The sequence below is a fragment of the Haliaeetus albicilla genome, chromosome 7, assembly GCF_947461875.1.
Source record: "Haliaeetus albicilla chromosome 7, bHalAlb1.1, whole genome shotgun sequence".
NCBI lineage: Eukaryota > Metazoa > Chordata > Aves > Accipitriformes > Accipitridae > Haliaeetus > Haliaeetus albicilla.
This window is the reverse complement of record NC_091489.1, coordinates 15055801-15081740: the sequence shown is the minus strand read 5'-3', so window position 1 is coordinate 15081740 and position 25940 is coordinate 15055801. Positions and strand designations below refer to the sequence as shown.

The window sequence follows — 25940 nt, the reverse complement described above, 5'->3', positions numbered from 1 at the left end:
GGAAGCCGCAGTTGCTGCTCCGAATTCTTACAGGGTCCATGCTCAGATTCGGGAGGCAGCTTTACTATAATCTATCTTAACTGTTAGATACTTTGCCTGATAACCCACATCTTGGCGTGTTTTTGAAAGTTAATTTAAAACTAAAAATAAGCAAACGTTTGGGGGTGGTAGTTTTTGGTGAACTGCAGTTCCCTTTCACTGAGTTAGTTCATCATCATGATCGTGATATTCTGATCTACAGCACAATCCTCATGTTGTGCCTTTCAGTATTCTGTTATCTTTAGACAAAACTGACAAGTGCTCTTACGAGTTCTGAAAGGCCTCAGGGATTTTGCTTACTGATTATGAAATTCAGATACTTCGTGTCTGTGTGGGTTCTCATGATAATTTTATTTTGCTATTTTGAGAATACAATAGAAGAATCCTAGGGAGTATCAAAAGGAAAAAGACTTATTAAAAAAGGTAAAGTTTAAATCTTGTGTGCTTTTCATTGTTCTCTAATTTACTCTTGTGCAATGCTAATGATGTGTCCTGGTTTCAGCTGGGATAGAGTTAACTGTCTTCCTAGTAGCTGGTAGGGTGCTATGTTTTGAGTTCAGTATGTGAAGAATGTTGATAACACTGATGCTTTCAGTTGTTGCTAAGTAATGTTTAGTCTAAAGTCAAGGATTTTTCAGCTTCTCATGCCCAGCCAGCGAGAAAGCTGGAGGGGCACAAGAAGTTGGCACAGGACACAGCCAGGGCACCTGACCCAAACTGGCCAACAGGGTGTTCCGTACCATGGGACGCCCCATCTAGTATAGGAACTGGGGGAGTGGGGGTGGGAGGACCGCTGCTCGGGGACTAACGGGGTGTCAATCCGCAATTGCACTGTGCATCATTTGTATATTCCAATCCTTTTATTACTATTGCTGTCATTTTATTAGTGTTATTATCATTATTAGTTTCTTCTTTTCTGTTATATTAATCCATTCTTATCTCAACCCAGGAGTTTTACTTCTTTTCCTGATTTTCTCCCCCATCCCGCTGGGTATGGGGGGGGCGAGTGAGTAGCTGTGTGGTGCTTAGTTGCTGGCTGGGGTTAAAGCACGACATGATGTGAGTGGAATGGCTCAGGGTGAAATTGCAATCAGGCCAAGAACTTTTAGGCTTTCTAGAAGGTGGCCTCAGGTATATCATGAAAGAATGACACAGAAGAGGAAGAGAATATATGCTAAATGTAATGAATAAAAAAATAGCTGTACAAAACAAGGACAATATATAGGTTAGATTTACAACTTTTTTAAAATTCCTTTTTTTTTCTCCATACTATGGTAAGTAAAAAGAAAACAAAAGGAAGAAACATCTCGGATACAGTGAAAAACAACAACAACAACAAAAGAAGATATTGCTTTCTCAAGAATTGCTTTAATAAAGTTTTGCTCAGGTGTTTTTACCCTGATGCTAACTGCAAGCCACAATTTTATCCTCTCATTTAAAAGTAAATGATGTAAGTGATGAAGTCTGTTGTAAAGTACATATAGAAGTTAGTATCAGTGGATTTATCAGCATTTTTATTCTGACTTTGTCGAACATTTCTGGCTATTTCTTAGAAGATATATGCTTTTCACAACACATTGCCGCTTTTGTGATTCAGTAACAGTATTTTTCATGTTAAGCGAGTGTGATGAAGTATGTTATTACACAGTAATAAAGACTTTCTGTTGACTCTACTGAGCACAAAGTGAAGCTTGTAAGGAGGACAAGAGACATGGAGTTTGCAGTAATGTTTGTAACTAAGTTGAAAGTGTGTGTCCCAGACTCCTGGAGTCTTGATCATCCAGACGACACCAAGTTGGGCGGCAGGGTCGATCTGCTCGAGGGTAGGAAGACTCTACAGGGGATCTGGACAGGCTGGATCGATGGGCCGAGGCCAGTTGTATGAGGTTCAACAAGGCCAAGCGCCGGGTCCTGCACTTGGGTCACAGCAACCCCATGCAGCGCTGCAGGCTTGGGGAAGAGTGGCTGGAAAGCTGCCCGGCAGAGAAAGACCTGGGGGTGCTGGTTGACAGCCGGCTGAGTATGAGCCAGCAGTGTGCCCAGGCAGCCAAGAAGGCCAACGGCATCCTGGCTTGTGTTAGAAATAGTGTGGCCAGCAGGAGCAGGGAGGTGATTGTTCCCCTGTACTCAGCACCGGTGAGGCCGCACCTCGAGTCCTGTGTTCAGTTTTGGGCCCCTCACTGCAGGAAAGACATTGAGGTGCTGGAGCGTGTCCAGAGAAGGGCAACCAAGTTGGTGAGGGGCCTGGAGCACAAGTCTTATGAGGAGCGGCTGAGGGAACTGGGGCTGTTTAGTCTAGTAAAGAGGAGATTGAGGGGAGACCTTATCGCTCTCTACAGCTACCTGAAGGGGGGTTGTAGTGAGGTGGGTGCTGGTCTCTTCTATCAAGTAACTAGTGATAGAATGAGAGCATATGGCCTCAAGTTGCACCAGGGAAGGTTTAGACTAGATATAGAAAAAAATTTCTTTACTTGAAAGGATTGTCAGGCATTGGAACAGGCTGCCCAGGGAAGTGGTGGAGTCACCATCCCTGGAGGTGTTCAAAAAACATGTAGATGTGGCACTTCAGGACATGGTTTAGTGGGCATGGTGGTGTTGGGTTGATGGTTGGCCTCGATGATCTTAAAGGTCTTTTCCAACCTAAATGATTCTATGATTCTAAGAAGTCAGCTGGGTGGTGTCCTGTCTTTTCTGAGCCTTGCTCTTTCCTAATGAACCCAAGCTTGGGATAGTAGGGAGTTAATGCAGCCAAGTTGTCATCCCCTTATGAGTTGGGATATGTGCTTGTGTCTGGTGTGTTGGAGGACCACCAGGTCCACCAGATTATATCCAATGAGTTTCTGTAACACTTTTCCTGTGAAAGGCAGCAATTTAGGTGGAAGTCAGAGTTTGAGTTTGTAATTCAGCTCACATTTAGAGGGCTTACAGGAAATGGGGAAGAAATTTTGCCTCCACGATGAACATTCATGCACTCCATTCTTTCCTGGTCCCACAGATACATGGAAATCCTGCAGCATGTGGATATTCTACCTACCATATTCTCTCTTAGTTCATGAGGTTACTGTCTCTGTGCTTATGGATACAAACAGTATGTTATGCCCACTAGAACATGTATGGGTGTTATTATACCGATTGTTAATGTCTTCTGAACCTGTAATTAGCTGCCTGGTCATTGCCATCGATAGCAATCAGCATATACTTGCACAGCGGGAGTATAAAGATGTTTGAAAAAAATAACAAACTACGCCAGCATTGATTTGACTTCATCTTTGGATCAGATCGTTGGTTTAAGGGAACCTACTCTCGTACTGCTCCAGCAGAATAAAATGGATTTAGAGTCTGGAAGGTCTGTTAAGGGTTTTCTTTCTGTAAAGAAAAGTGCAGTAAATTCCATATTACTCTGCCTTCGCGCTCTGCAGGGGAGTTGCATCAGGGCAGACCAAAAGCTGGAATAAATACAGCCAGAGCAATATAATGTTCAGTGTAACTGTTCAACAAAATAGGAAACATTTCGATAAGTTGTTATGTTGATGGTTTTGTAGGCTTTATTGTTTACCTCATTTAGTTGCAGATAGTTCCACAGAGTGCCTTATAAAATGCACATACACATGTGTTTATAGCTTGCAGAGCTTCTCCTGAAGCTCATCTCGTGTAAGGTGTGAATGAGCTGAAGGAAAGATGTTGTGTTTTTTTCCCTTCGCAAATATATTCTTATTGTATTTTTCTGCTTAAGTATGAACTGGACCAAGACAAAGATTTTTTTTTTCTCGCAATTCGTGGCAAATCAAAATGCATGCACCTTACAGGTGCTCCTTGAGACTGATGTCACTTCTTTAACTACTAGCAGTGAAACATCAAGGGCTCTGAAATATACCTGTCAGGTTTATCTCTTCCAGGGCTGGCGATTGAGAACTGGTTTTTCTGGCAGTGGGGAGTATTAATTAGGATTATTTTGGAACCTTACGTTAGGTGAAAATTAGATGGACCTGAGGAATTTCAAACTTCTGAGATTCAACAAAATGGCACTTTCAATGAAAACTTTCTAAACGTGTGTAGTTGTGACTACTCTCCTTTTCTGTATGGACGAGTGAACAATCTCATAACTGCTTTCTGTCATGCACATGTATGCCAGTATGGGATGAACAAGCCTCCTTAAAGCAGCGTTTCTATAATTGTTTTTCCAGTTACTGTGCAGCTGTCTGGTTTACTGAATGAACTTCCCTTGGTTTTGCTCCTGTTAGTTATTTGCAGAGTGTGATTTTCATTATCTCTTTGTCTGGAGGATATGTGCCATAGGATGATAGGAAAATTCAGGCTGGAAGGAGGTCTGTAGTTCAATTTCCAGCTTACAGCTGGGTCAGCTGTGAGCTCAGACCAGGTTGCTCAGGGCTTTATCTCCATGGACAGAGACTGCACAGCCTTTCTGGGTGGCCTGATCCACTGCCTGACAGTCCTCTGAGTGAGAAAGCATTTCCTTTCCTGAAACAACATCTCTTGTTTCAGCTTCTGCCCATTGTCTCTCGTCCTCTCACCATGCTGCTGAAGAACCCAGCTCCATCTTCTTACTGGCCTCCCCATAGGTGCTAGAGGGCTGCAGCTAGGTCCTCCTGAAGCCATGTCTGTCCCCGGCTGAACCAGACCCCGTCCCTTAGCTTCTCCTTACAGGGCAAGTGATGCAAGACATGGATTCCGTATGCGTAAGGTCCCCCATGTGGGGTAAAGTATTCAGGTTGCACGTTGCTATCTGTGTGCTAGTGCCTTAGTTTTAGATTTTTTAATAAACCTCTGGATTAAGTTCTGGCACTATTACTATCATTAGCAAGACAATCTGTTGCTTCAGTGGAGTGGAGTTTTCCTTCATTGTGTTTCAGATGCCCCTGTAGATAGTCTGCAGTCATTCACTTATATAAAAGCTGTGATGAAACCTTGAAGAATTTTTCTGATTAAAAATATCAATAAGAACTACTGGGTTTGACAAGGAATATATTAAATGTGAACAGCGTTTAGTCATATCATAGTTCCTGGGGAAATTTGAGTTGTCACTGTCTTTATGCATTTTGTGAGACATTTCTTTTTGTTGTGATGGTTGTTGGGTTTTTTGTTCTGTTTTGTTTATTGAACAACCTGCTCTGAATACGCTTATCATCTCTTCTTTTTCATACCATTTTAATATCTTTTTGGCTATCTAATACATGTGAAATGCCCTATGAGGAAATACCTTTTTCTGCTTATTTTTATACAGAAGAATGCATCTGTCAACATCAAGATGCAGTCAGCTTAATTAGAATTGGGTTCCCACAGGAGAACAGTAAGATTTTCTTCCTGTGACCAGTTGTGGACTTGATGAACCCAGTATATCTTCTGATTTTCAGACTTCTTGCAAAAATATTATTTCTAGGAAAAATTGATGCTAGCAGGTGGTAAGTGCAAGATTTTATTCAGCAGGGCCCAGTAATAGCAAAACTTTTTGTGTGACGGGAATATTTTCTCTTTACAAATGCATATGCTATAAAACAATAATATGAAAGAAGTGTACATTTGTACTTCACATGAGAAATGGTTGCCAATCTGATGTATAATCTCAATGACAAATGCTTGTTTCATTCACTGGCAAAATTCTCATTAGTTAGCATGGTGCAGGATTAAGGCATGAGTGATGACCAAGATCATTGTTATGTTTAAGTAAATGGTTAAGAAAATCATATATTGCTACAAAAAAAGAAAAAAAGGAACAGATATAAGAGATAGTAGCCTACTAACCGTTTAAAAAAATAATTGTCACAACACAAACTTAGCATCTCACTTCTATCTAAAGGGCAGTCCCCATGTATCATAAATGCTTTAAGTAAAGTCTTGCTTGCCCCTGGCTGTTAAGGATGAGGAGAATTATTTGCTTGCAGGCCACCGCTGCCTTTCCCTTCATGGCAGCATTCCCCAGAAACCCCACACTTTGCTGTGCGACTCTCCCCCTGAACTCCTTAAGCTCGATTTCTGCTGAGCTGGCAAGGGCAGAGGTGGGCGGGAGGCTGCTTTCCCTCTCCCAGGGCATTGGCACTACTGCTGCTGCCCTACAATAAGACTAGTGACTTCATCATTCTAACATGATGGCCGAGGTTTCCTTTGTGTCCTTTTAAGTGATGTAGTTGCCTCAAATATTCTGTTACCTGCACGGTGGTGTCTGTGATTTGCTACTACACAAAGGACTGTTTAAGGCAAACACAGTAGTGACAATACTGTTTTGATATACTTTTTATTTCAAATTGCTTGCTGTGGTGTTTTACAGAGGCATTCCACATCACATTTAAAAATACTAATCAATGCCTAGACAGGTACATTTTAATTTGAACAATGTCCAGTTTTATGCCAGAGTCATTCCATTCAGATCAATGCAGTTCCATTGAATAAACTGGTATAGTACACGAATGAATGAAACTCGTAAGTGAAGATACATAGTTGTTGATTATCAGCTTACATCCTAGGATTTTGGGGTGGAATGATATTCAGAGAACAGACTCTGATTTTGATGTATGACCAAGTCCATCATTCCTAAGATTTGTTTTCAGCTGACGAAATTGTTTTCATGAACATTCTTAACCAGTCTTCTTTTACATTTTTCTCTTCAAAAGAGTTGGGCTTTAGGGATTTTTTTTTGGTGTGTTTTCTAATGAACTTAATTACACACCCTCATCCCCACCTCACCCCACCCCTATTATTTTTCATAGGATTTTCGTATCATAGAGAAGCAATGTTACAGAAATAGTACAAGAACTGCAAAGTCACATGCTTAATCATTAGGGCTGATGGGGAGGGCAAAATTGTAAACAATACAAAAAACCCCAACTTATTTATTGACCATTTTCCATTTATGCACCAAAAATGGTAGGCAGCATTTGGATAAAACCTGTGTGGTTGTGCAATTAAAGGCTGATCTTAACACATGTGTAGAAGGGGAGAAAATAAAGTTTGTAAAGACACAATTACATGTGGCATATGTAACTTCTGTGAGTTGTCTTGGCAATGATAATAGCATCATATGTTCCAGGATAGATGTTCTATAGCATGAGCAGATTCTGCCTGTTTCTTTCACTTTTCCAGCTGCCAGTCAGAGTTTTTTCCCACCTTCTGGCTACATGCTCTCTAGATAATTCACACTTTTCTTCTTTCCTCCTTAGATTCCTCCCTTTAACCCAGCTTTTGTCCCTTCTGTGTCTGAAACAGAGAGCTACATCTAGCTGCCATCATGGGGATGGCAGGGAAAGTGGGGATAGATGCTGAGCATGCAGAAGAGTTTCTTTCTGGGATTACTTAGAGCTGAAGCAATTATGGGCAGTAAAGATTGATTTTTGCCCCATGCTCCCTGAGCTGAAGCATGTTCAGCCACTGTTTGTGGGAACAGTATATGTGCAGTCTGCTTAGTGCTTTGTCAATGTTACGAAGGTGGGCTGTTGGAGATTCTAAGTGCTAAAATTCAAGGGTATGTGAGAATTTGAAAAGGCTTGTAATTTGGACAAATTAGGATAGATTTTTGCAGAGAAAGCCGGAGCTCTGCTTCTTGCCAAATGTATAACTCTGAAGTTCCTATTTATTCATTCATGCATTGAGAAAAAAATGAAGAAGCAGCCAATCTAAAATTAAGACTCTTTGCATCACAAATAGCTTGTAGATGAATAGACAAAAAATAATTTTATTTCTATTGGCTTGTTAAACCATTGCTTGCAGTAAATCATAATCTTGTTTATATTTCTTCACTGTTTGTAGCTCTTTATCAGATAGTTTCTTTACTAGTTGCCTTTATCTATCCATGGCTGAGCAATTATACAGCCTTCCAGGCCTTGACGGTCCTTAGTTACCATAATAGAATTGTCAGTAGGAATCAAGTTTTCAGTGAAACAAATCCTAATAGAACTTCACTTTGTAGCTCACCAGTTTGTCTTGAAGTTTTAGCAGCCTCTTTTACATTTGGCTGGCTGAACTGAAAATAGGCAATAATTCTTATCACTTTGAGGGCTTCCTGAATGTTCAGGTAATTAGATGTCTTCAGTGGGGTATTTGGATGTTTAACTTGAGCATGACAGTGGTTGAAGTTCTAGATGGTTGATCCTATGCAGCTTTCATGAAAAGAACTCGTTGATGGTGAATGGACTTTATCAGACTAGGTAGTCAAAGCAGTGCACTTTTTTCCAAGATGTTCATGTAACACTGAGAGCACAGAGACTGAAAGAATGAGGATCACAAAAGTAACTGTTGCTGCAGGGAAACCTTAGTTCATATTCAGGATATTGCCTAATTTGACTTCCTTGAAAATCCCTCACTTTTGGATAGTTAGCATCTCAAATTGCTGCCTGGTGTTTGTTGGTGTCTGTCTATGTGGTGTGCTTTTTTTCATTGTACAACATAGCAGGGTATATTATTTGGTGCCAAAAAGTTGGTGTTATTTTAACCTTATTACCATGTCTGTGTTTGTTTCTTACTGAATTTGAGCTGTTCTGTTGCTTTGTTCTAGTCTTTTTATTAGTATTAGGATTATTACTAGATTTGTTACTATAAACAAAAATGTTTACTAGCGTTATTGGTGAATACTATGAATTTATGAACAGCATACTAAAAATCCTGCTAAAATAAAGGAATTGATAATGAGATCACATGTAGAGCCCTCATAAGAAACTGATACTTAGTCCCCATTTCATCAGGCTTATGAAGCTTTGGAATATTAAATAGCAACACAAGCCCACAACATGCCATTGCTGCAAAGAAAGCTGATGATAGCCTCAGCTGCATTAGACAAAGCATTGCCAGCAGGTCAAGGGAGGTGATCCTTCCCCTCTACTCAGTGCTGGTGAGGCCACCCCTGGAGCACTGTGTCCAGTTCTGGGCTGTCTGGTACAAGAGAGACATGGACATACTGGAGAGAGTCTAACGAAGGACCTCAAGGCTGATGAAGGGACTGGGGCATGTCTTCTATGAAGAGAGGCTGAGAGAGCTGGGGCTGTTCAACTTGGGGAAGAGGAGGCTCAGGGGGTCTTATCAATGTGTATAAATACCTGAAGGGAGGGTGCAAAGAGGACAGAGCCAGGCTCTTCTCAGTGGTGCCCAGTGACAGGACCAGAGGCAATGGGCACGAACTGAAACACAGGAGGTTCCCTCTGAACTTCAGGAAACGCTTTTTCACTGTGAGAGTGACTGAGCACTGGGACAAGTTGCCCAGAGAGGTTGTGGGGTCTCCATCCTTGGAGATATACAAAAGCCACCTGGACATGGTCCTGGGCAGCTGGCTGTAGGTGGCCCTGCGTGAGAAGGGCAGTTGGACCAGATGACCTCCAGACGTCCCTTCCAACCTCTGTGATTCTGTGATTCTGCAAGGTTAACTGGAATCTTGCTTTTGTCCAAGATGTACTTAATAATGAAATTGATACCCTAAGTTTCTACATTTGAGAGGAAAAAGTAGTCAGCTAGGGACTGAGCACTTCACAGTTCTGAGTGTGGTTTATTTGTCTTTCATCGTTTATTCATATCAAATCCTATACAAATACATAAGATTTCACAATTTGTATTCCATATTAAAGTACAGAAATATAATTTTTTTGTCTCTGGGTGAGTGCAGTAAAATACTGCTGACAGTAGTTGATGTAGCTCAGTTTAAGCCAACTAAATTTTACCAATTCACATCTATAGAATGTGTCTTTAAGTATGTAAGGAAAAATAATTTTATCTGTGGTATTTGATTCCCACAGATAGACTCAAGCAGTAATTAACTTACAGTCAATAGTATAAAAATCTGCAGATGATATTAAACAGCGGTGGGCGTAGATTTTTCAGCTTCTGGTTTTCAAATATAATTTTCACCAGCAAGATCTGTATGCTTCACATTACATTGTAATATTAGTATCATTTTAGCACAGAATATTGTTATTACTCCATAGTAACAAAGTTAACTTTTCATTTCCATAATTATGCTGCTTTTTTAATTTGTTTTGGTTTGGTTTTGCTTTTCTTCTGTTCAATTGATTTTGGGGTAAACTGGGACACTGTGTGATAAGGGCCTAAAATCCTACTTTAAAGGACTCATTTTGACATCAGAAAAGTGTAGGTGTACCTGTGCCATGTGGTACCCAGTACAGGGGGACAGATTCAGCCACAGAGTGAAGAGTGACATAATGTGTACTTTTCCCATACTTGCAGTGCTACTTTCGCATAGATAATTCCACCTCCTTTGGAAGTTTGTATTTTTGTGGTAGGTGTACAGGACACATTAGAATATAGGAGTGGAAAAGTCTTCTAATTCATCTATTATCTGCCTTTATAGGCTACTACCAATAAAATGGTGTTGGAGTCCTGGGAGATCGCTTCAGAGCATTGTTCTTAAGGGTGAAAATGTTCCTCTAACTCCAGCTTAAATGTATCCCTATCCCATCACAGCCTTCTGCTCTGGTGCTTTTGCATGGCTTTTAATTTGAAGAGGTTTTTCCTTTTCTGGTGCTCATTCCTTTCTCTAATATTTGCAGAGTGCAGTTACAGTCTTTCTGAGAGTAAGCAATCTACACAGTTTTAATTTTCTCTTACATCGGCTCTTCAGCCTATTAATCTCAGTATCTATTCCAGATGCTCACATTTTTTGAACATGGGTTGCCAGAACTCTGTATTATACTCCATATGTGTGCTTATTGTGTCTGGGACAATATTTTTTATTCTCCGCTTCAGCTGATTATATCTTACCTGATAGCATCGTAAGATTCCATTTGCTTTTTGTCACACTAGTGGCTTACACCACTCCTGTAGCAGAACTAAAAAAGTGTGTCTTCCTCTAGTTTGGTTTCTATATAGTGCGTTTCCACCTCACAGCAGAAATTCATGTTACTCCCTGAGTATGTAGCCTTGCATTTTGAGCTGTTTAGTAATCTGTTTCCAGTCTTCAGTCAGTTTACTTTCTTTTATTTTTAAGATACTCTGATTCCATTGGAATAGTGTTTCCCAAATATGAGTCATTGGTAAACTTCATAAGCACTGTTGTGATTTTCCTACCAAAATGATGGCTGAAAATATTAAAGACTTAGTCTTTGAGGAACTCCAACCTTTTATCCTACTTGCATCAGTATTTAAGGAAGCTTCTTCATCAAAGTAGCCTTGTTCTTGACTTCTCTACCTGCACAGTAACTTGCTTTGTGAGTTGTTTCAGTGGTAGATAGTGGGAGAACTCTGAGTTAGGTACTGCTCAGTGTAAAAGTGGCAGAATTTGTCATGTATTACTTCATAAAGAAGATAACAGTGGTATAATTTTTTAAGTGAGTGATTGTCTGTTTGGAGACGCTTAGGAAAACAAAGGAAATTAGATGAAGGTATGAAACCATCTTGAATGTGCCAAAGTAGATTCAAGTCTTCTGTGAAGGCTGGCATTCAGAAAAGGCAAATGGTTGTGGCTCTGAGAGGAATAACCATATGATCTAAGGCCATGTTATATTTGTACAAGACCCCTGTTGGAAAGATGGGTGCACATATATCTTGCACCCAGTTCTTCACTCCTAACATCTTTTCAGTACCTCCATAGATGCCAGCCATCATTCTGTTTCTGGAACTTTTTAAGTATTAATTTGTTTCAGCAGAATATGCTAGATCTCTCCCCCCCGCCCCTTTTCTTTTTTAAATTCTAGGAACAATGAAACACAGGAGTTATCATTTCCCCCAGAACTGAGTTCTTATATGTGCTCATATGTAATTTTGTTTTATTACAATTCACACTTGGAAGAGTAATTAATTTGTAAGGTCCTGGTTTGAACCTGAGTTGGAAGATATTTGGGCACATGTATAATTTCATAAATATAATGAGAAATTCTTATGACTGTTTTAAGTAACATAGCACATTTCTTACAGAACAGTTTTTCATAAACTCATAGAGCCAAAGAACAGGTCAGGCTAGAAGGGACCTCAAACGATCATCTGGTCTAACCTTGTGTGGGAAAGGGAGCCTAGATGAGATTATCTAGCATTCTGTTCAATTGCTTCTTGAAAACCTCCAGTGGTGGGGACTCTACCATGTCCTTGAGGAAGTTGTTCCAGTGAATGATTTCTCTCACTGTAAAAAATTTATTTCTTATATCAGGATGAAACCTCTTCCAGTGCAACTTGTACTCGTTGCCCGTTTTCTTCTCCATGTGGCTCCTTGTGAAGAGAGCCTCTCGTAGCCACCCTTTAAGTACTTAGCCCTTTTATTTACTTCTAATACTAAACCTATTGAGTTCAAAGTAACTGAAGATGTGAGTAAAGAATTCATAATTTAATTCTAAATGTATTTAAAATTATCATGCCTCCAAGCTTTCAAAAACAGTAATTGTATTCTTTCCCTTAGGTAGACTTTCATAGAGCTTCATGTCTACAATATGTGTAACTATAGTAAAATGATCTCAAGAGTAAAACTGCCCAGGCTTTCCATAGAATAAATAGTTTTCTATGTTTTTCTAAACATTTAGTAAGCCATTGTCATTTCACTGACCTTAGATATAAACAGAACTGAGATATAGTTGTAGAATGTCTTTTCTGTAAGACAGAATCATTATGTGTATTTAGGTTTTCTGCACAGATTTATGTCTAAATTACAGATGCTGCACTGCTACATCCTGATTTAATCTCTTGGACAGTGCATGCCTAGTATGTCTCCACTAGTTTTGATTTATTTCAGTAGCTTCTGAGCTTTTCTATGTCTGAGGCAAATTTTCTCCACTGCTTTTAGGCTGTTGAACTCACTGTAGGCATAGAAAAATAGTAATCTTAGCATTGGTAGTAGAAATTTGCTCCATGCAGTGCATTTGGTGCAGTGCATTTAAGTTTCTGTGCCTTATTAAATAGAAACATTAAACATTCAAATTCAAACATTCTTGCATAAAGTCTTTCCAGGTTGTAGTGCTTAATGTCGTCAACTGTCCTGTTAATGTCATGTAATATTAGCAAATCTACTTAAAATCAATGATAACTGTTACAATGATTTGCCCACCAGACGTGGTTGGCTGCAGGAAAACAAACCTTTTCATTGTTTTAGGAGGTCATGTATGTGCCATACAGTGAGTAAAAGATGGAATTGGAGCCTACACTTTCAATTTTCAGACATATGCTACCTTCAATCTGATCTCATGTTTTTTGTATAACTGCATGTTAAGTATCCTTCTTGACCGTAGAATGCCTACTTAAAGCCCTAACTCACAAAGATACTTGTAGACATACTGGTACTGATCTGGATAGATTTCAACATTTTTAAAGACCTTCTTTAAATTATTTGGTGTGAGTACTGCTTGTCTTTAAGACTTGCGTTAAAAATTAATTTATTTTCAATAAGACATGTTTTGTTCAATCTGACTTTATAAAAACCTCTAGGGGAGTGGACTAACAACACACAAAGGTTATTATACACAAGCTTGTCACATCAATGGAAAGAATTGCTCCAGAATGTGTAAATGGTACATGAAGCCAGCTGCAGAACTGCAGTGAACTGAAAAAACCACAAATATTTGTTTAGATCATTTTTTGTCATGGTCATTGCAGATGCTACTGTAGTAGATACAGAGTTTATAGGCAAGAGAATGATTCTTCATCAGGGTATGTTTAAATCTTTAAGTCTTTATGAAAAATTTGTCCTTAAACTGGTGTGCCTATTTATTAGCGTGGATGGATTGAAATTTGAGTTTAATGTATAATAGTTATTCTTGTTAATGATCTTCACTGGATTTTCTAGATTTCCAGCTGATTTTTCACCATCTAAACCATCTCTTTAAGTATACAATTAAGTAAAATAAGTAATTAAAAGAACAAATGCCAAGTTGTGTCCGATCAGTTGTATCAAGCTGTTTTCACTTTGTGTATTGGTCCAGAAAAAGCTATGTGCATGTGAAAACTAAGTTCACTGTCACCCATACCAGACTGGTAAATAAACAGACACCTGTAGAAGTGTGAATTGCACATAATCATCTCAAATGTTGAGTATCCTGACTTTAGTTAAGATCTTCTTCAGAATATTGCTTTTAAAAATGAATTAAATGAGGTCGTAATAGTTTTCTAATAGTGTTCTTTTCATTTCTGACTGTATTCAGTTGAGTGCAGATACTATGAAAGTAAGTAATACATTTACAGCCACATGGTGGTTAAGACAACATCACATTAAGTTAGTGGAGATGATGAGAATAATAGTAGTACAGCAGCACAAGCAGAAATGAGTAAACGTAAAATGAAAATACATTCATTAATTAGTTCTGAAGACATTCTGCTTCTACATGTGGAGAAGAACAAAATGCAGCCCATCCAGGCAAAATATGGAGCAGAAGAATTTAATCACGGTTTTTTTTTTTAGTTACTCAAACTACAAAATAGGAGCAAGTATGCTGCAAAGACTGGGCACAGGAAAGATGCACAAAGCCATAAAAATGACATTTTGGGCAAATCTTCCAATCCACTGCAGAAATCATACTGTTCTCATTATTTTCTCCAATGCTGAGGGAAGCCCTTCTGATCAACGTGAAGGGCAGCTATGGGCAGTACAGTTACGTCCAGACTATGTCCTGACTTCTAAGGATCAAGATTATTTCAGTGCACTGTGCTCTGTTCATGCTCTGTTCCTTCCTGTGGAAACCAGAGCACAGAAAGTGGGGGATGATGTGTGTCTGGATACAGCACAAACATTTGACATGTGCATGTGTGAATATGGGCACAACAGGGCATGACCTTATGTTTAAGGACTGGAAGTCCCCAGTTCCCACAGTATAAACATATTCTGTGACAGCCTAAGTTGGAGCCAACAGCCCGAGTTAAAACACGCTCTCTGGCACTGGGTTTCCAGGTTTCAAAAATTTAAACTGCTTGCACAGTCCACATCAAGTGCTTCCAGAGAGACTGACTGGTGAATGTGCTTGTATAAAAATGAATTAACTAAGAACAAAAGAAGAGCCATTGATTTGTTTGGTTTGTATTTCGTTATACTCATGTATTTTTTAAAATGCAAGCTTCTTTGCATGATAAATTGAATCATTCTGTATGTCATTCTAACTAGTGGCTGGATAGACACCTCCTCTGTCTTAGAAATGAAGGGAATAAATAAGAAATGCATAAAATCAAAATATATATTTTGTAAATACATTTCAGACAGACAGTAACAGCAGAAAGTTCTCAGCAGCGTGCCAATTGCTGTCCAGCAACATGCTGCATAGCAGGCGGTGTTTCTGCAGCTGTGAGGCTGCTTTTCCACACTTCAGTTTCCTGTAACTATTCCATCAGTACACAGGGATTTTTGTCTACTTCCACTCTTCCAAATTACATAAAACCTTTGGCCTCCAAACCACCGTACTAAGGTTACCTCTAGCTTGAACAATGGTGTATGCTGGTGCGAACCCCAGAGAGCTGATCCCCATCCTTTTCCCTGGTAGGGTTTTGGCTGAGGATGACTTGTTGCCTTCTGGGCCTTGTGCATGGATTTCCTTTCTGCAGAAACTAATGGGGAGCAGTGGTGCTCAGTGCTGGAGCAGGCTATGGCTCATGTGTCCACCTAGATCTCAAAGTTTGGAAATTTAGATAACAGATCTGTTAGTGGGACTGTCTTATTGTCTCTGATAAAATACATTCAGTAGAGGCCTATATCCAAAAGCCACCCTTTGACAAATCCTGTATTTCTCCTCAAAATATAAAAAATTGGAAAGTTCTAAATGCATGAGGCATTTAAAAATATGTTCCCGTTCTTTGTATCAGCACTGCTAAGTCTTGTTGTCAACTGCATTGCAGGCTGAAGTCAATTTTTCCCTTTTCTTACTTTGCTCCCACTGCCCATAGCTTCCTCAACCTTTGTTTCTTCATATAGTGTTACTATTAAACTTAGCAACTTACAAACAATATATTAGCTTTAGAGCTACCACCAAAACTTTTTGTTCATTTGTTGTTTGTTTAAAAAGCAAAACTGTCCTGGCATTGTCCCATAAAAAACATGAACTGGAAACTTAAAGGAAAAGAAATGAGCCTGCATTGCCTCTGTGCAGTACTCCTGAATGGGGTAATCCATCTGTTACGGAGGTGTTGATTAAACTATGTAGCTTAAAATATTGCTCCTTTTCATAATTAGAGTCTCCATATTATTACTTTGACTCTGCAAGCTTTTCTACAGCTGCTTTAAGTTAAGAATGTCCTTAATGAAGATGGAAATTGCTATATAAGATACCTTATTGAAAGCTTTAGAGAATTTATGCCATATTGCTGACCGAACAAAATTTCCTAGCAGGGTGCTGTTTGCCACTTTCTGTGCTGTGTTGTCTTCTCAGGTGACATCTTGAAGCATTGCAGCTGGTTTGGCACACTTTTCTGCCCTTCCAGGTTGGTTTAGCAGTATTCCTAGAGGTGCCAAAGACCTGGAAAACAAAACAAAACAAACTCCTTGATGGTTTTAGGACAGAACCATCAAAACCAAAGAAAACAAGGAGGCCAAAAATGAGGAGCTGTGAGCAACTGGAATTGAATTGCAATAAAGTAAGAAACAAAACAGATCTCCACAATATTAGGTCACTGAGAATCAATCAAGGTGCTTTTCTTAGACGTGTGAACTTGGCTCTGTCGTGTCTCTCACTCAGTGATGAGACGACTCCTCGTGTCACCTTGCAGCAGAACCCTGTATTTGCAACCCTGCGCTGCAGCCGCCTTCCCACCATCCAGTCCCCACGCACCTGAGGCAAGAGGTGCTGGATGTGGGATCTGCTGCTGTACACCGCGCACCTGTGGCACATGGAGCTCTGCAGCTGAGGAGGGGCTGCTGCCACAGCCAGCAGGCAGGGACTGTGCTGCTTAGGAAGCCTGTTTCTAGAAAACCTCTGCTGGAAAGCATGCCACTACTCTCTGTCTCTTGATGTATATACATGATATGCATGATACTAGTCATTATAATATGTATTCATGATGAATATTTCATCAGCATATTCATAACTGTCTGAAGATTCATGGTTGGTTTTGTTCATCTTTCAAAATAATTTGTTCTAAATGTTTTTAAGTAAATATATCCAATTACATTTGTCTTTTTTTCCTAATCAACCTAAAAATGCAGTCTGATGGTGGTGCTTTAGTAGAGAAAAGGTTTGCAAAAATATGTAGATGTTTCTAGCCAATTAAAGGAAGACATTTGGTTAAATAAAACAAAACTTTCTTGCACTGTTTCTTTCAGATGCAGAATCATCTTGTCAGAGACATTGTATTCTACTAAAACAGAAATTAGAATTCAGCCTCTATAACAATACATTTACTGAAATGGCATAATAAAAGTGGGCCTTTTGTTCTCATTCCAACAGTGCGTACTACTCTGTTGGCCCCTGTGGGTGAGCAACGTGCGCATCTCCATACATAGTGTTTCATAACTGCCTTCTTTTTACCAGAGCAAAACAAAGTCTGTTCAAATGCTCTGGTGCTCTGATTTAATGAAATAGAAAGTACTGCATATTATCAGAAATTTGAGTATGTTTCAGGCTGATCTAGGTGCACTCCAAAAATTCTGTGCATCCTTACATATGGTTCATCCTTCTTGTAAAACAGTTCAAATATATTATTAAAAGCTAAGTGGCGTACGTGTCTGTTCAGATTCATTGCTTGCTATTTCTTCCACTTCACTGTTTCAGTTGCAAAGCTGAAGGACATTCATATCTAAATAGAGTATGCAGTGATGAGCACAAGTGGTTGCTTTTAAAAGCTGCTTTCCTTTGTATGTATGACAACCGAGAGAAGGGCTATGCCATTCAGCCATTTTTATGCTTACTGAGCAGTATATTGTTACAAAAGCACTGGTGAGAAGACTGCATCGCTTTTTGCAGCCACACATCTTGCTGCTTTAGGATATCGGCAGTGTAGTTGGGTTGTCCCAGTCTCTGGATGAATTATTCAGGCTCTTGACATCAGAGGCTTCCGCTAGCGGATTGGCTGATGCTCGGATAATAAAATCTTTCCACAGAAAAACAGTGGAGAAGGATGATGGCAGTGAGACCAGCAGAACTGCTAGTTCCAATACAGCTGGCTTTGTCTGGCTGTTGTGTCTCTACAAGAATATATAAAGATGTTTTTAAGGTTTGGCTTCATGTGAATTCTCCGGTAAGGGCAGGTGGAGGGATTTGTGTAAGAGGCCTGCATTTCCAGTGAAGGAAGAAAATCAGATTGCTCTTGAAAAATTACTTCTGCCTGTGTTCTAAAGAAACACTGCACACTACGCGAGGCAAGAGTAGCAGCCGCAGCAGCAGCAGCAGCAGCAGCAGCAGCAGTGCTTATGGCTCGCTACAAAGGTGCTGGTGGCAGAAATGCTACATCGTTAAATCTACTTCCAGGGTTCTTTCAGTACCGGCAGGGTAAGTGGTGCAAATAAGGAGCTGACAGTCCTTGCAAGTGGGGGGAGTGTGAGAAACTGTATGACACATGCGTCTTGTGGGTATAGATAAATAGTACCTCTGCAGAAAAATTACATCGGTTCAATGAAAATAACACATTTGCTTCCAGGGAAATTTGTAAAAACCATATTTGTAATGGAATTTGTAAAATCAATGCACTACTTATGTTTAGACATAGGTTTTACAGTGGTAAAATCTGTTCCTTTTAAGCCTGTACAAAATAAATGCTAAAACCCAGAAACTTTATTATTAGTAGTTGCTGTTGGGCTCATAAAGAATATATTGCTCACATATATTCCCTTGAAACAGATTTTTTTGAAAGGCTATTTCTGCTGCTTGTTGATATGACTGAAACTGAGTATATCTTCTGCAGGTTAATGTTTAAAAGCTGGGAGCTGGTTCTCTGATTTCCAGTTGTTGTTAGAAGGCTGTTTCTTAAATAGCCAAGTTGCACTGGAACTGCAAATTAGGGAATCATTTTCACTCATTTCTTTGATCAGAAATTTGACTTCTAAAGGCCCAATTCTTTTCTTTTGGTATACCGTTGTTGTATCAGGGTTGCTGGGGAATTTTAAGTTACAGAGGTGTGAATGAAGCCAGAGCTGGACTGGTTCTGTCTGTGCTCCATCTCCATCCCCACACCTACTCACGCACAACCCAATTCAGGTGTGCAAGTACTTCCATTGAAATTCACTGGGCTACCTGTATATGTAATTGCTTGTCAGAGCACAGCTGACATTTACTGTACGTCACAAGGGAAACATCTTGTTTGTGGTTAGAAACCATACAGCGAGAAGTCTGTTTTCCAGACTGCATTTTCCAGAATGCAGAAACAATTGTCACATATAACATCAAGACACCCCCTGCCAAAAATAGTCAGTGCTGAATGAAGCACGGTGCAGTATTTTGAGTGATATTTTTCATAACTTGCCTGTCAGTGCAACAAGTAGATTCTGAGAATGTAATAAATGTTTTAAAAATTATATAAGACAGCCTGCCAAATGAAATCGAACAAAAGGAAAATAAAGAATGCAAAATTATTTTCTTAGATGTGAAGTGTGCTGAACTAGCAATAGATGCTGGAAAGGATATGTATCTTTTTTTCCTCTGGTATTTCTTGTATGTTGGGATATCACTTATATGTAAAGAAAATATCCCTGACTCATAATGCACAAACTCTTTTGGGAGCTCGTACGTGGTCAGGGAGCCATTGTTGTCCCACTTAAGATAACATTTTGCCTGATGAATTTTGTGTGGTAATTTGTGTCTTTATGTACCCTCATTGTGGAGCAGCATTGCATGAGTGTAAATCAGGGACCTTATTATTAGTCGTGCATCAAACTTAGTAGTTATCTATTCCAGAACTTTTAAGGGGATTAAAGAATATTCCCTTTTAATTTTACAGATGTGAAAGAGATCAAATCACTATTCAGTGCTGCACAAGTGAGTAGCAAAGGCAGTAACTAAAATTAGATTTTCCATCTGCAGGTTTTGGGACATGCATGTATTCTTATAGGAAGTAAATATTTAACAGCAATTTTATTTATTTGGATTTTCTGTAGAGAAATGAAGGGGCTCATTCAGAACTGATGATGGTAATAACATGATTTGTTTTTCAGTGAGACAGGTATTTCCTTTTATTTTTGAAAGAAAAATCTCCAACATAAATACTTGAATGCCCCTGTTGTGAAATTATTCCATGTGTTAAAACTGATTCCCCACATGGAAGGGACAGGACTTCGTGGATTGGTTATGGCGCTGTGATTCTCTTCCCTCTGCAGCCATGACCCTGGCTGCTGAAGTTGGAGGAGCTCATTCAGGAGCTATTTTTGTCTATGCAGCCGGCAACAGTCCCTGAGGGACTATGTGAGAATGAGTGAAATTCACTATAAATCAGACAAGTGCTTCAAGACAGGACTAAGGGAGGTAGTAAGTACCAGTATAGAAACTGCCTGGCCTAGCTAATGGCTCCTCCCTGGCCGGATCTCCCAGAGGACCAATAAGCTTAATAATGCAATTTCAAATCTTTAATTCAACATTCTAAATATTTTCAAATATACATGTTAAGAGTACTTTTTCTAAGTCCCTACCTGACTTTCTGCATAAAAGCAACTTGACCATGAGAGACGTGGATTCTAGTTAAAATATACAGAGAATTTCTAGGTGCTCAGACCTTGGGTAAATATAGCATGGACTTAGAAGTCAAATTTATTTTGGCACTCAGATTTGAAATGGTGTCTTACTGGTCATTGATTCATTAAGACTTGAACTTTGCTGTGCAACTCTTCAAATACTTAAGTGTCAGAGCATTACTGTAAGAATAGGAAGTTTTTGTTATGGGTAGTTAGAGGCAAAATTAACTGTCTCAAGAAAATACAGTGGCATTTCTGGCAAATGCAGAATGCATTTGTTGTCAATAGGGAATACCATTCTTCCATCATGTAAATCCAAAAGTAATCAGCAATGTCTAATCAAACTGATTTCCTTTTTTTCTCAGATGAGCAAGAGTCAGTGCAGAAAAGGACTTTCACAAAATGGATCAATACTCATCTGGCTAAGGTAATATATGGCTTCGAAATCTATTTTTTTAAAAATCAAAACTTTTTATCTATGCCTATATGGGCCCTGCAGTATAGAACATATCAGATTGTCTGAGCAGAACGGCATAAACTTAAAAAGAGATCCTCATTATCTGTACACCATAGAGGATGAATCCTTTTTAGCATTATAGTGGTCAGCTGCAGCAGTGTGAGTGGCATCTGCAGGCAATCACCCAGCTCCTTTGGCCAAAACTGAAAGGTAGCACAGTAGCTGCTATTTCAGCCAGAGGAAATATTTGAAACTGCATTCTGTGAAACCGAAATATTAACCTTATTACATGCAGTGTATTTGAATAAAACTTGAGTCAGTTGTTGTGTAGTTTGATAGAGGCATCCTGAACTGGTTAAAAACATAAATAGAGCTTTGTGAATCCAGTGCCAAATTAATTATCTGATACATCTTGGGATTTATCATGAAACTATTGTTGCTTCTTCTTACAACCTAAAACTCCAATTTTGGTTTTAGCAGAATACAGACAGTGGTTTACACACAATTTAAAAGTATTAAGCTACAACTGGTACCAACTTTATCTGACAACATAAGCAGTGAGATTTAATTTGGCATTTCCCAGAGTTTTCACACAGCACAGCTCTAACCATAGTTATCAATTGGTCCAGTAAATTAAAATATTTAAACACCAGAGGTGCTCTTTAAAATGCACGTTTTTAAATCATGAAGATTAATGAACTTGAAAATTGAGCAAGGAATAGCTGCAACAGCACTGTTTTAGCTTCTGTGTAAGGAATTGGCTAATAATGCCCTCAAAAATGAACAGACCAAAGCAGGAAGCCCATATAATGCTCTATCATGTGATTTGGTCTAATAAGACTGTGTGGAAGAGCAACAGCATTTATTTACATTACTGAGGAATGTAATTGAGGAATTTACTGTGAAATGAACTGCACTGGCATTGTAAAATTCAGCTGCAAGAACAAGGTTATCTTCAGGACTTCTTGACAGTGGATCCTCACTGGGAATGATGTCTGTCCCCCTGTTCTCTTTGAAATAATTTGGAAAAGGTCCCCGTGCAGCAGAGAAATTAAGCACTGTATGTATGTTCCATTTACTTCAACTGAGATGGAAGGGCATTCAGTATTTGCTAAAGTGTTAACAAAGAGGGCTGTGAACATGTGTCAGAGGAGAAAAAGAACTCTTATTTCATGTTCTTCTATTTTCTCATTGTATTGTGTCATTAATAATTGATCGGTAATATCCGATAATAATTGACAAGCAGATACATGTACATATTGTTAGGTATATGTATGTGTGTATGTAATGATATAATTTCCTAGTAATAACTAACTAATCCTTGGGAAGAGGCAAAGTTGTGGTGGCAGCTCCGTTAAGAAATTTTGCTCTGGATTGAGAGTTGTGAATGCTACCTGTGGTGCTAGTTCCTTTGGGCCATGAGGGCTCCGGTAAACCTTTTGACTCCTGTGATCAAGGCATATATTTCTTTAATGGGTGTGATATTGTAAAGGATAATCACACACATTCAAACCAAGCAGTTAACCAGCCACAGCCCTCACTTTTAGCTACCTGAGCTACCCTGTAGTAACTGGTTTGCGTTAATTCACCCTTTAACAGGAAAGTCGTTTCTATTATACTTTTATCGATGACTGTCAGCAAGTTTGTCTCGCTGCCTAAGTCAGATGTATAGATTAGCTGGCTTTGCTTCCTATTTATGCTGTTATGCTGCCGCAGGAGAAGCACTGTTTATAGATCAGAGAGATTAGACTCAACAGAAAAGGAGTGACCCATGCCATTCAAATTTTTAAGTTTTTAAAGCTTAAGCTTTTAAATCTTAGTTGTGTTTTTTGAAAGTGTAGAAATATGTTTTCTGAGTTCATCACAGCTGTAGGAAACACTGATGGGTCTGTGAAATGTGCAGGACTCCCCAAACACTTGTGTTCCAAATAGTAACCCAGAAATTTGATATTTAGGTAATTTGATTCTTGTAAAAGACTGTTGTGGGTTTTATTATTTCAAAAGAAACAGGAAAGCTGTGGGATCCCTGTGTCTGGAGGCCTTTGAAATGTGACAAGGAGAAATCCTGGAAGGAGACCCACTTTTAGGCAGCATTGTCTGCATTCTGCTCTCATCTTTAAACCCAATAAAACGTGGAGCACCTGCCAAAATGGTACCTAGCGAAGAACACTGTGAAGCGCTGGCCTCAGCAATAGCAGAGAAACAGCAGTATGTGCATTTGGGCCTGTGTCCGTTAAAGCCAGTGAAGTTACATTGGGGTTAAATAATATGGAAGGAGATGTAGGACCGGACAGCTGCAGGTGTTGAGGTGTTGATAACGGGGGGCTGCAGGGCGGCCTCTGTGAGGAGAGGCCCGTTCCAGCCGGCTCCAGCGGGCCCACTGCAGGACATGGCCGAGCCCCTCAGCCAAGCTGGTGGTGCCTCCGGGAAAGTGTATTTGAGAAAGGACAAAATGCTGCACAGGCAGTGTGAAGTGAGGGAAAAAGTGTGAGAAGCAGCCTGCAGATGCCCAGGCGAGAGCAGGAGGAGGGGAGGAGGACGTGCCCCAGGCAGCCGAGTAGGGACTCCCCTGAGGCCGCTGGAGAGCCCACGCTGGAGCAGGCTCCTGACAAGAACTGCGGCCTGTGGAGAGAAGCCCATGCAGGAGCAGGTTTCTCCTGAAGGACTGTATCCCGTGGGAGGGACCCCACGCTGGAGCAGGGGAAGAGTGTGAGGAGGAAGCAGCGGCAGAGAGAAGCTGTTATGGACTGACCACAACCCCCATTTCTCGTCCTCCTGTGCCTTTGGGGGAGGGAGGAGCTGGGAGTGAAATTAAGACTGGAGCAAAAAGGGGTAGGTGAGGGGAAAATGTTTTCAATTTTGTCTGTCTTTCTCACCATCCAAATCTATTTTAATTGGAAATAAATTAGTTTTCCCCAAGGAGAGCTCGTTTTGCCTGTGACAGCAACTAGTAAGTGATTCCCCTGTCTTTATCTCAACCCAACAAGCTGCTCCATCTTGTTTACTTCCCCTGTCCTGTTGAGAAGGGGGAGTGAGAGAGCAGCTCAACCCACCACAGGAACTTATAAGTGTTACCCACATAATTACAGCTGAATTTACAGAGTTACTTTTTTCAAAGGTGTAGCCTTTTTCTGCTCCCTTACTTTGTGTGTATGTATATGCCAGTTGCCAGACTGCAGTTTACAATGTAGTCCAAAATGCAATCCAGGCTTACTGTGCTGAATTTTACGCAACATATACAGGATTCAAAATTAACAGTGACTTCACTTCAAATTGGCTCTCTGTTTCTCAGCTACTCTTGTAAAACTTCGGGATTCTTTAATTTTTGGAGGAAGGTTTAAGAGTTGCCATTTTTACTAATCTAGTAAAATTATTAATGGAAAAAGTAATAGGAGGAAATAAGAAAAAAACCTAAAAACTATAACTAAAGTATCCGTAACTCTAACACCATGGCTAACTGGAGAAATGTTCCATCATGAATGAGTTTGAATGTTTTTGAAAAAGTGCTGGTGAGTAACTGCATGAAATGTCAAAAAAAAAAAAAAATGTTTCTTAAGCAAAGATTTGATGGGGTTTCACTGCAGCAATTTGATAGATGGGTTTACTGATTGCAAAGGAAAGGAAACTTTACTAAGGCAGAGTTTTCATCCTTATACTGTCTTGGTTGAGTAGAGCAAAGGAGGGTTAAAAAAAGAGCAGTTTCTGATATTGTGAAGGGTAGTGATTTGAAATGAATGGAAATGCAGAACTGATTTGATTGTGTTAGGTAGAACCAAGAACAATTAATAATTTGAGAATATAAAGCAGGATGCGATAGTTTGTCAGGGTTTGCTGAGTGAAAGATTCTTCACTGCTAATGTTTAAAATCTTGGTGTATGCTTTTCTTCTAAAAAGTTACACTCTAATTGAAACAGAAACTAAGTCAATAACTAAGTTAAGTCCATTAAGTAGAAGAAAAAATCATTTTTGGCTTTTTAACTGTAAAGTTAATAACGAGTTTGAGAATATGGATGCAAATAAATAAGAATGAACAAAACACGTAGACAAAATGAGAATACTGGTGAAATTTCTTCACTGAAAGGCTTATCAAGCACTAGAACAGGCTGTCCAGGGAAGTGGTTGAGTCACCATCCCTGGAGGTATTTAAAAGAAGTGGATGTGGCACTTAGGGACATGGTTTAGTGGTAGACTTGCCAGTGTTAGGTTTACAGTTGGACTCGATGATCTTAAAGATCTTTTCCAACTAACTGTTTCTATAATTCTATGATTTGAACTTTATGAAAGGGAGTAGGAGGGAGGTACACATTTTTTATTCTCTCTTGCTCTTACAATAGGATGCTACCTTTTTAAAACTATGTTTCCTAATTCTAAGGTATGTTCTTCCACAAGCAGAAGACGGGTAAAGGACTTGACATCAGCTAATTATGGGACAACTCAAAGAAAGGTTGGGGTAAAACAGCTCTAGCACAAGCTGTGCCCTTATCCATAGGGCAATGTCCCACAGGGGAAGAACACAGAGGAAAGAGCTGCAAGTATGATAACTAGCAGGTAGTGTAATGCAGCTTCATTTTGGGTCAGCTGTTAGCACTAGGCTGCATCTGTCCCTCTGCTGTCTGTCTCCCTAATGCCAGCTGAATCCGTTCTGTGATTCTGACTTGGGAATCTGGTGAGACTCAGCAACTGGAAATACTCTCTTTTCTCTGCCACCTACTTGCAGAAATTGGGTCACAATCTACCAAATCAATGTGGTCTGTCTTCTGGCCATCCAGTTTAATTTTTGTGCATCTGTGCAGTTCTACTAATGATAAATCAGATCGGCATGTGTAACAGGACAAGAAGTTTTTTAATTGCATATTATTTATTCATATTTCTCTAAGGTTATAGAACTGGCCCTCTCTCCTCTCAGTCTCAGCCTTCAAAGACATAGAAATAATTTGA

General features: G+C 39.6%; 1 protein-coding gene across 11 annotated transcripts in view; it reads left to right on the top strand.

Moving 5' to 3' along the window:
* SYNE1 (spectrin repeat containing nuclear envelope protein 1) overlaps nt 1–25940 on the top strand; it is a 321099-nt gene that overhangs the window by 37631 nt on the left and 257528 nt on the right. For 7 of the 11 annotated variants that reach the window (XM_069787029.1, XM_069787031.1, XM_069787034.1 and 4 more), the window contains exons 1-2: nt 18001–18374; nt 20911–20972. In XM_069787029.1, coding sequence (XP_069643130.1) covers nt 18296–18374; nt 20911–20972 — 141 coding nt within the window. In that variant the 5' untranslated portion in view covers nt 18001–18295. Of the gene's footprint in view, nt 1–17999; nt 18375–20910; nt 20973–25940 lie in introns of those variants that run through there. The other 4 variants (XM_069787028.1, XM_069787027.1, XM_069787033.1 and 1 more) reach the window with 3 other exon arrangements.